Source organism: Nerophis lumbriciformis, linkage group LG11 (assembly GCF_033978685.3).
Source record: "Nerophis lumbriciformis linkage group LG11, RoL_Nlum_v2.1, whole genome shotgun sequence".
Lineage (NCBI taxonomy): Eukaryota > Metazoa > Chordata > Actinopteri > Syngnathiformes > Syngnathidae > Nerophis > Nerophis lumbriciformis.
In genome coordinates this window covers 48,922,734-48,933,749 of record NC_084558.2, presented here as the reverse complement: position 1 = coordinate 48,933,749, position 11,016 = coordinate 48,922,734, and the positions used below count along the sequence as shown (strand labels likewise).

At 36.8% G+C, this 11,016-nt stretch overlaps 1 protein-coding gene across 2 annotated transcripts; it reads right to left on the bottom strand.

Annotated features, from left to right (window-relative positions):
* Window positions 1-2,289: 2,289 nt before the first annotated feature.
* Window positions 2,290-9,918, bottom strand: s100z (S100 calcium binding protein Z). 2 transcript variants are annotated; one of them, XM_061966059.2, is made up of 2 exons: window positions 9,498-9,918; window positions 2,290-2,573 (listed from the first exon to the last, which is right to left on the bottom strand). In XM_061966059.2, exons 1-2 carry the CDS (start codon window positions 9,888-9,890, stop codon window positions 2,394-2,396), a joined length of 573 nt encoding a protein of 190 aa, XP_061822043.1. In that variant the 5' UTR covers window positions 9,891-9,918; the 3' UTR covers window positions 2,290-2,393. The 2 variants fall into 2 exon arrangements, with proteins under 2 accessions (XP_061822043.1, XP_061822045.1); XM_061966061.2 differs by having other exon boundaries at window positions 2,290-2,549.
* Between the last annotated feature and the right edge of the window lie 1,098 nt (window positions 9,919-11,016).

The following is an 11,016-nucleotide window of genomic DNA, read 5'->3' as shown; positions in this document are numbered from 1 at the left end:
ATCCTTCTGTTGATTACCATACATGAAAGAACACAGGAACACCTTCACCCCCCCCCCCCCCCCCCCCCCCCCCCACACACACACACAGTGGAGTTGTATGAGTCTTACTCTTGGTAGGTTTCAAAGACAGCCTTGTGTCTTTTGTCAGGAACACAATGTAATACAACGTTTTTGTGATAATTTAGAAACAATTATTCTAACAGGATGCCTGCAACATGTTTCAAAAAATCTGGCGCAAGTGGCAAAAAAGGACTGAGAACGTTGAGGAATGCTCATCAAACACTTATTTGGAACATCCCACAGGTGAACGGGCTAATTGGGAACAGGTGGGTGCCATGTGTTGCGTCCGACCAGCTTTTCCTCCCAGGAGAATTAAAGTCACTCGTCAATCCCAAGTTCTTTCAGATGACATATATGCAGAGTAAGAAGGACCATCAAGACACAATAGGAATATTAACAAGTTTTACTGAAGCTTCAAGAGACCATCTAACATCAATACAGTCATACCGTCATCTCGGGATGGTCTAACATTCAAACGGAAAGAAACTACTTCTTGAATCGGAAAGCAGTCCCCCCAGAAAGGAATGCCTCCCCCTTCCCCAACACTGATAAGATAAGGGGGGGGATGTATCCTTCTCATGTTCCAATGTCTAAAACACTACACAGACCTCTGTAGACAAAGAGAAACTGGTATACAGAGTATACATTGAAAAGTACTAGCTGATCCAAACATGACAATGAATAAAGAAAGAACTCTTAAACATATATGCATTCTCCACACATGATTGGGTATAAAAGCAGCTTCCATGAAATGCTCAGTCGTTCACTAACCAGGACGGGGCGAGGGTCACCACTTTGTCAACAAATGCCTGAGCAAATTGTTTAAGAACAACATTTCTCAACCAGCTATTGCAAGGAACTTAGAGATTTCATCATCTACGCTCCGTAATATCATCAAAAGGTCCAGAGGATCTGGAGAAATCACTGCACGTAAGCGATTATATTATGGACCTTGGATCCCTCAGGTGGTACTGCATCAAAAAGCGACATCAGTGTGTAAAGGATATCACCACATGGGCTCAGGAACACTTCAGAAAACCACTGTCAGTAACTACAGTTGGTCGCTACATCTGTAAGTGCAAGTTAAAACTCTGCTATGCAGAGCGAAAGCCATTTATCAACAACACCCGGAAACGCCGCCGGCTTCGCTGGGCCTGAGCTCATCTAAGATGGACTGATGCAAAGTGGAAAAGTGTTCTGTGGTCTGACGAGTCCACATTTCAAATTGTTTTTGGAAAATATGGACGTCGTGTCCTTTGGACCAAAGAGGAAAAGAACCATCCGGATTGTTCTAGGCGCAAAGTGTAAAAGCCAGCATGTGTGATGGTATGGGGGTGTATTAGTGCCCAAGACATGGGTAACTTACACATCTGTGAAGGAACCATTAATGCTGAAAGGTACATACAGGTTTTGGAGCAACATATGTTGCCATCCAAGCAACGTTATCATGGACGCCCCTGCTTATTTCAGCAAGACAATGCCAAGCCACGTGTTACAACAGCGTGGCTTCATAGTAAAAGAGTGCGGGTACTAGACTGGCCTGCCTGTAGTCCAGACCTGTCTCCCATTGAAAATGTGTGGCGCATTATGAAGCCTAAAATAGCACAACGGAGACCCCCGGACTGTTGAACAACTTAAGCTGTGCATCAAGCAAGAATGGGAAAGAATTCCACTTCAAAAATGTGTCTCCTCAGTTCCCAAACGTTTACTGAGTGTTGTTAAAAGGAAAGGCCATGTAACACAGTGGTAAAAAGGCCCCTGTGACAACTTTTTTGCAATGTGTTGCTGCCATTAAATTCTAAGTTCATAATTATTTGCCCAAAAAAATGTGAACATTAAATATCTTGTCTTTGCAGTCTATTCAATTGAATATAAGCTGAAAAGGATTTGCAAATCATTGTATTCTGTTTTTATTTACCATTAACGTGCCAACTTCACTGGTTTTGGGTTTTGTCGATGAAAAAAAGAAACAAAGTATAAAAAAGAAAGTACTATACAAGGTTAGAGTAGTGATGCACTTTATAACAAGAACATTTTTCCATGATTCCACACTTGCAAAGTCAAGTTTTCCTCCCCTCAGTGAAAGTTCCTAAGGGACAAAGTAAGATAAAAAATATTCCATCACGTAACAACGCCTTTTCTTCCACTAATTAGAAGGAAAGTCAAGAGCTGGGGTTGCTTGGACAAAAATAATTACAAAAGATTCAATGACAGAAAATGGCATCAAATTTATTGAATGGACTGTGCAATACAAGACTTATCAATAATTACAATGATCAAATTGATTTACAGTTGAATGGAAAAACAATGGGAAACATGTTTAGGGCTGAGGTCTACTTGGTTTTCTTCTGCTGCTCCTGGAAGAAGTCGTTGCAGGCCACGGTGAGGGCCGCCACCAGCACCACAAACTCGTTGAAGTCCACCTCGTTGTCTTTGTTGGAGTCCAGATCGTTCATGATCTTCTCCACCAGCAGCGGGTCCTTCTGGGACTGAAAGACAGGGCAACACGTGACCTGAGAGACGTTTGATGTTATTTAGTTTAGGTTCCAGTCCGCTTGCATCAGGGCCGAGTGGTCAGCCGGTGATGCAGCAGATGGGAGTTCAACTGTACGGCTTAGCTCCGCCCTTTAGACCACTATTCTTGGTACCACAACAAGGGGTTCAAAAACTGTATTTTGGTTCCATTCATAACTTTGGACCATTCAAACACAAATATTAAAAAAATAGGCTTAATCAATGTGAATTTGTACAAAATGTGGGTTATTTCGCTACAGATCACTCGTTTTTTTTAAGATCACCTATTTTTGTTATTAGTTATCAATATACGGTAACTCAAAATGTTACAGGCGGGTTTAGGATGAAGAAGAACTGGTTAGATTCAGGGGTTGAAGCAGATCTTTTATATTCAATTATGTTTCCGTTACAAGCTTCCACTTGTTTTTGTGTATGCTAGCGGCCCCGCAGAGACAAAGATAGTGTAGGCCAGGGGTGTACAAACGCTAAAACTTAGTAGGGGCCGCAGGCCGAAAGCTGACTGCATGAAAAGTAACACACTATATATATCTATATAGATATATATATATACACATACATACATATATACATATACACATATACATATATATATATATATATATATATATACACACACACACACACACACACATACATACATATACATATATATATATATATATATATATATATATATATATATATACATACACACATATATACATATACCCAAAATATATATATACACATATATATACATACATATATACATATACATGCACATATACACATATATACATATATACATATATATATATATATATATACATATACATATACATATACATATATATATATACACACACATACATATACATTCATATACATATATATATATACATATACATACATATATATATATATATACATACACACATATATACATATACCCAAAATATATATATATACACATATATATATACATACATATATACATATACATGCATATATACATATATATACATATATACATATATATATATATATATATATATATATATATATATATATATATATATATATATATACACACATTCATATATATACACATGCATACATACATATATTCATATATATACATATATTCATATATATACATACATATATTCATATATATGTATATGTATATATATATATATATATATACATTCATATATATACACATGTATACATACATATATATATACATATACACATACATACATATATACATATATACACATACATATACATACACATACATATATATATATACATATATTCATATATATATATACATACATATATATATATATACATACATATTCATATATATATACAGTATATATATATATTGACATACATATATGCATACACATATACATACATATATACATATACACATTCATATATAAAATATACACATGCATACATACATATATACATACATATATATACATATACACATTCATATATATATATATATATATACACATGCATACATACATATATATACACATATATTCATATATATACAGTATATATATATATATATATATATATATATATATATATATATATATATATATATATATATATATATATATATATATATATATATATATATACCGGTATATAAATAAACACACACACATTCATATATACATAATAATGTATATATATGTGAGAGAGAGAGAGAGAGAGAGAGAGAGAGAGAGAGAGAGAGAGAGAGAGAGAGAGAGAGAGAGAGAGAGCTTATACTCATATTTGTACATATTTATATATTTGTATGTATTATATTAATATAATGGATCTATAATTATTGATTAATATAATATTAAGATATCTTGAAAGATATGTGAAAGTTCGACTCTTACCTTGTTTACTTCAGTAATGACTTTCTTTAAGTTTTGGAATCAATATCAATCAGAAATATCAAGCAGCTAAAATGCGCCAAAAGTGTTTTGCATTTTTCCCATCATGCTTTGGGTGTCATTTTGAATCAAGTGTGGAGCTTGGACATATATTTTAGAATGTCCACAAAGTTCCGTGAGCAAGTTGACTTTGTGTGGGTTGCAGTCATCGCCATGAGGGGGACAGGTTGTTTGGATTGGGTCGTATAAGTACAATTTCATGTTAAAATGTGTGTGAGATATAAATAATATATGGTTGTGTCTGTAAAAGGTCAAATTGCCTTCAGTTAGGAAACATTAATACACCGTCTTCATTAGGACTCTGCAGGAAGACAATAGCTCGCCGCCCTCTGGGACTGTGATGACATCATGGCGTTTATATTTGGAGGCGACATGTCTCCCTGATGATGATGATGCACCAGCACCTGAGGCTCTCCATTCGCACGCCGCCGAGTAAAAATAATAATTCAAAAAACATATCTGAGGTCATCAGAGCTTTGAGTCTCAACCTCATCAGTCCAGGAAGCGGCGTCGCTATCTCACAGCCTCGGGGGGAGCTTATCTGCGATGGTATCATGTCCTGCACTGTGTACGACATCCCATAATGCTGCGAGGTGACAGCAGCGGGGACAAAGACAGGGTCGAAGGAGGCTTTTGTGGGATTGGAATCCCTAAGATGACTTTAAAGTGACCGCCATGACTCTTATAGTCGTTATTTTTATTGTGCATACTTTCAATGATAACATTGTGGAGAGAGAGTGTGGCCAGCGCGCCTGCAGGAGCAAAGGTCACCGCCTCTGTCCATGGCGCTGAAGACAGAGCACCATCAGCACCGTGTGCTGACGGCGAGACACAGCTGGCAGGCGATTAGATTCCACAGGTGGTACGTGTTAATCTAATCATCCGTTGTCTTTAACAGTAAGCAGCCGGGAGCAGAGGGGGAGAGAGAGGATACGGACGTGACTGAAAAGTCACGTTCGGGGAGAAGGAAACAGATGAGAATGAAAACTTTGTTAAAACCTGCAAGCTTGGATCCTGTGAAGTGTCTGTCAGTGGGACCGCTAGGAAGCGTCTTCCACAAACATGATTATTGCTCCCGCCTATAAGGCGCACTTAAAATCCTTTCATTTTCTCAAGAATCGACAGTGCGCCTTATAACCCGGTGCGCCTAACGTACGGAATAATTCTGGTTGTGCTCGCCGACCTCGAAGCTATTTTATTTGGCACATGGTGTAATGATAAGTGTGACCAGTAGATGGCAGTCACACACAAGAGATACATGTAGACCAGTGTTTTTCAACCACTGCGCTGTGAGATACAGTTTGGTGTGCCGTGGGAGATTATCTAATTTCACCTATTTGGGTTAAAAATATTTTTTGCAAACCAGTAATTATAGTCTGCAAATGATGTGTTGTTGTTGAGTGTCGGTGCTGTCTAGAGCTCGGCAGAGTAACCGTGTAATACTCTTCCATATCAGTAGGTGGCAGCCGGTAGCTAATTGCTTTGTAGATGTCGGAAACAGCGGGAGGCAGTGTGCAGGTAAAAAGGTGTCTAATGCTTAAACCAAAAATAAACAAAAGGTGAGTGCCCTTAAGAAAAGGCATTGAAGCTTAGGGAAGGCTATGCAGAACGAAACTAAAACTGAACTGGCTACAAAGTAAACAAAAACAGAATGCTGGACGACAGCAAAGACTTACTGTGGAGCAAAGACGGCGTCCACAAAGTACGTCCGAACATGACATGACAATCAACAATGTCCCCACAAAGAAAGATAAAAACAACCAAAATATTCTTGATGGCTGAAACAAAGTAGATGCGGGAAATATCGCTCAAAGGAAGACATGAAACTGCTACAGGAAAATACCAAAAAAAGAGAAAAAGCCACCAAAATAGGAGCGCAAGACGAGAAGTAAAACACTACACACAGGAAAACAGCAAAAAAGTCCAAATAAGTCAGGGTGTGATGTGACAGGTGGTGACAGTACACCTACTTTGAGACAAGAGCTATATTGATGCATGCTTGGTTATGCTTTAAAGTCATATCCAACAAACGACTTTTTACTGTCAACTGAGTTCCGTTTTTTAATGATTTCTGCTGGTGGTGTGCCTCCGCATTTTTTCCAACGCAAAAAATGTGCCTCGGCTCAAAAAAGGTTGGAAAACACTGGTGTAGACTGCAATATGACGCCAGTAAACAACACCGAAACTTTAAATGTTCCATTCAGTCACCAGATTTTTGCGGATAAAAAAAACAACAGCGGTACTGTTTTTCAATTTACAGTAATGCACTGTAAAAACAAAAACAAAAAAACTGGCAGCTGACTCGCCAAAATGTTACCGTAAAAATAGCAGTGGTGGCGTTTTTCAACGTACAGTAATACAATTTTAAAAAATCGCAATTGATTATACAATAATAACTGGGAGCTCAGTCGCCAGAATTTAACCTAATCTCTTATGTGTGACTGCCATCATATTGCAGTCTACATGTATCTCTTATGTGTGACTGCCATCATATTGCAGTCTACACGTATCTCTTATGTGTGACTGCCGTCATATTGCAGTCTACACGTATCTCTTATGTGTGACTGCCGTCATATTGCAGTCTACATGTATCTCTTATGTGTGACTGCCATCATATTGCAGTCTACACGTATCTCTTATGCGTGACTGCCATCATATTGCAGTCTACACGTATCTCTTATGTGTGACTACCATCATATTGCAGTCTACATGTATCTCTTATGTGTGACTACCATCATATTGCAGTCTACACGTATCTCTTATGTGTGACTGCCATCATATTGCAGTCTACACGTATCTCTTATGTGTGACTGCCATCATATTGCAGTCTACACCTCGGAGTCTTGTTCACGAGTGAGGGAAGACTGGATCATGAGATCGACAGGCGGATCGGTGCGGCGTCTTCAGTAATGCGGATGCTGTATCGATCCGTTGTGGTGAAGAAGGAGCTGAGCCGGAAGGCAAAGCTCTCAATTTACCGGTCGATCTACGTTCCCATCCTCACCTATGGTCATGAGCTTTGGGTTATGACCGAAAGGACAAGATCACGGGTACAAGCGGCCGAAATGAGTTTCCTCCGCCGGGTGGCGGGTCTCTCCCTTGGAGATAGGGTGAGAAGCTCTGTCATCCGGAAGGAGCTCAAAGTAAAGCCGCTGCTCCTCCACATGGAGAGGAGCCAGATGAGGTGGTTCGGGCATCTGATCAGGATGCCACCCAAACGCCTCCCTAGGTAGGTGTTTAGGGCACGTCCGACCGATAAGAGGCCACGGGGAAGACCCATGACACGTTGGGAAGACTATGTCTCCCAGCTGACCTGGGAACGCCTCGGGATCCCCCGGGAGGAGCTGGACGAAGTGGCTGGGGAGAGGGAAGTCTGGGCTTCCCTGCTTAGGCTGCTGCCCCCGCGACCCGACCTCGGATAAGCGGAAGAAGATGGATGGAATTAAAAAAATTACAATAAATGTGTAATTTTTTAAATTAATATTATTATTATTATTGTTTTATTTTTTTATTATTATTTCTTGTATTACATTTTTAATTTTTATTAATCAGTCCAACAAAATAATAGAATAATACAATTTTGTTTTGTTTTTACAATAAATTTGTTGGACTGATTAATAAAAATGAAAAATTTAATAAAATGAAAAAGAAAAAGAAAAATTTAAAAATATAATAACATTAATTCAAAAAATTACAAATTTAATATACTTTTTTTAATTAATATTATTATTAGATATATTTATTTTTTTTCATTTTATTAAATTTTTCATTTTTATTAATCAGTCCAACAAAATAATAGCATAATACAATTGTGTTTTTTTTACAATAAATTTGTTGGACTGATTAATACAATTAAAAATGTAATAAAATGAAAAATTAAAATTAAAATTTAAAAATATAATAATAATTCTAATTAAAACAATTACACATTTAATGTATTTTTAAAATTAATATTATTATTATATATATATTTTTTTTTCATTTTATTAAATTTTTCATTTTTATTAATCAGTCCAACAAAATAATAGCATAATACAATTTAGTTTTGTTTTTTACAATAAATTTGTTGGACTGATTGATGAAAATAAAAATGTAATAAAATGAAAAATAAAAATAAAAAGTTAAAAATATAATAATAATATTAATTTAAAAAATTACAAATTTAATGTACTTTTTTGAATTAATATTATTATTATATATTTTTTTATTTTTCATTTTATTAAATTTTTCATTTTTATTAATCAGTCCAACGAAATAATAGCATAATACAATTTTGTTTTTTTTTACAATAAATTTGTTGGACTGATTAATAAAAATTAAAAATGTAATAAAATGAAAAATAATTTTTTTTTAAAATATAGTAATAATATTAATTCCAAAAATTAAAAATGTAATATACTTTTTTGAATTAATATTATTATTATATATTTTCTTATTTTTCATTTTATTAAATTTTTCATTTTTATTAATCAGTCCAACAAAATAATAGCATAATACAATTTTTTTTTTTTTTTTACAATAAATGTGTTGGATTGATTAATAAAAAATAAAAAATTTAATAAAATGAAAAATAAAAATGTAAAAACATAATAATAATATTAATTCAAAAAATTACAAATTTTATGTACTTTTTTGAATTAATATTGATAAAATATATTTTTTTATTTTTCATTTTATTAAATTTTTAATTTTTATTAATCAGTCCAACAAAATAATACCATAATACAATTTTTATTTTTTTATTTTTTTAATCGAATTTTGAAAATGATGAATAGATTAAAAATCGGAGTAAATTAAAATGGTAATTTGGATGTGACATAAAAACCGAGATAGCACTGTATAATAATATTAGTACATATACTCTATAAAATGCTCTCAAAGTCGCTTGGTAATATTACAAGTGAAAATAAAACCACATTGCGACGTCAGAAGGTCAAAGGTAAACCTTACCGTGAGGAAGTCGGTGAGCTCGCTATGCAGCAGCTGCTTGAGCTCGCCCTTGTTCAGCTTGAACTTGTCCCCGTCGTGGCCCGAGTAGTTGTAGAAGACCGCTATCAGCGCGTCCATGGCGCCCTCCAGCTGGCTCGGCATCCTGCGGGGCCGCAGCGGATCAAGGTGGCGGGGACGATGAAAAGAGTACGAGGGTCCTACCTGTGAGGAGAGGCGGTCAGGTGTGATGGGGCGCAGCAGCTTGTTTGTGAGGAAGTGAGCGTCGGGGCCGCCCCAGCGTCTAATTAATTCCACCGCGTCCATGGCAACCGTCTTCCTTTCCAGGCTGGATGGAAAACAAAACGCTCTGATGTGACCCCGCGGCACCCGTGGGTGCTCATCAAGGCCTCGCATTCATGTCCCTATTTGACACCCGTGTGGCTCCTTTTTAACACTTCCAGTGTTTCCACGCCGCCATGTTGTTACTTTATGTCTAAGAAACTGTTTTCTTCCACCCAAAAACTCTTATTGTGGCCGTGCCCAGAGGCCAGCAGTCACACTACATCAGAGCTGTTCAACCACACAACCCAAACCCAGTGAAGTTGTCACGTTGTGGAAATGGTAAATAAAAAGAGAATACAATGATTTGCTAATCCTTTTCAACTTATATTCAATTGAATAGACTGCAAAGACAAGATATTTCATGTTCACACTGACAATTTTTTTGGCAAATAATCATTAACTTAGAATTTAATGGCACTCTTTTACTATGAAGCCACGTTGATGTAACACGTGGCTTGGCATCGTCTTGCTGAAATAAGCAGGGGCGTCCATGATAACGTTGCTTGGATGGCAACATATGTTGCTCCAAAACCTGTATGTACCTTTCAGCATTAATGGCGCCTTCACAGATGTGTAAGTTACCCATGTCTTGGGCACTAATACACCCCCATACCATATCACCGATGCTGGCTTTTACACTTTGCGCCTTGAACAATCCGGATGGTTCTTTTCCTCTTTGGTCCGGAAAACACGACGTCCACAGTATACAAAAACAATTTGAAATGTGGACTCGTCAGACCACAGAACACTTTTCCACTTTGCATCAGTCCGTCTTAGATGAGCTCGGGGCCCAGCGGGTGTTGTTGATAAATGGCTTTGGCTTTGCATAGTAGAGTTTTAACTTGCACTTACAGATGTAGCGACCAACTGTATTTACTGACAGTGGTTTATCTGAAGTGTTCCTGAGCCCATGTGGTGATATCCTTTACACACTGATGTCGCTTTTTGATGCAGTACCGCCTGAGGGATCGAAGGTCCGTAATATCATGGCTTACGTGCAGTGATTTCTCCAGATTCTCTGAACCTTGGATGGTGAAATCCCTAAATTCCTTGCAATAGCTGGTTGAGAAATTTTGTTTTGAAACAATTTTCTCATGAATTTGTTCAAAAAGTGGTCAAACCTCGCCCTATCCTTGTTTGTGAATGACTGAGCATTTCATGGAAGCTGCTTTTATACCCAATCATGGCACCCACCTGT

Bases quoted from the DNA above. Each gene is read 5' to 3' on its own strand.
- s100z (XM_061966059.2), bottom strand. From the start codon at position 9,890: ATGCGAGGCCTTGATGAGCACCCACGGGTGCCGCGGGGTCACATCAGA. The intron at 2,574-9,497 runs GTAAGGTTTACC...AACGTCTCTCAG, and splicing joins AGCTCACCGACTTCCTCACG to GTCACGTGTTGCCCTGTCTT.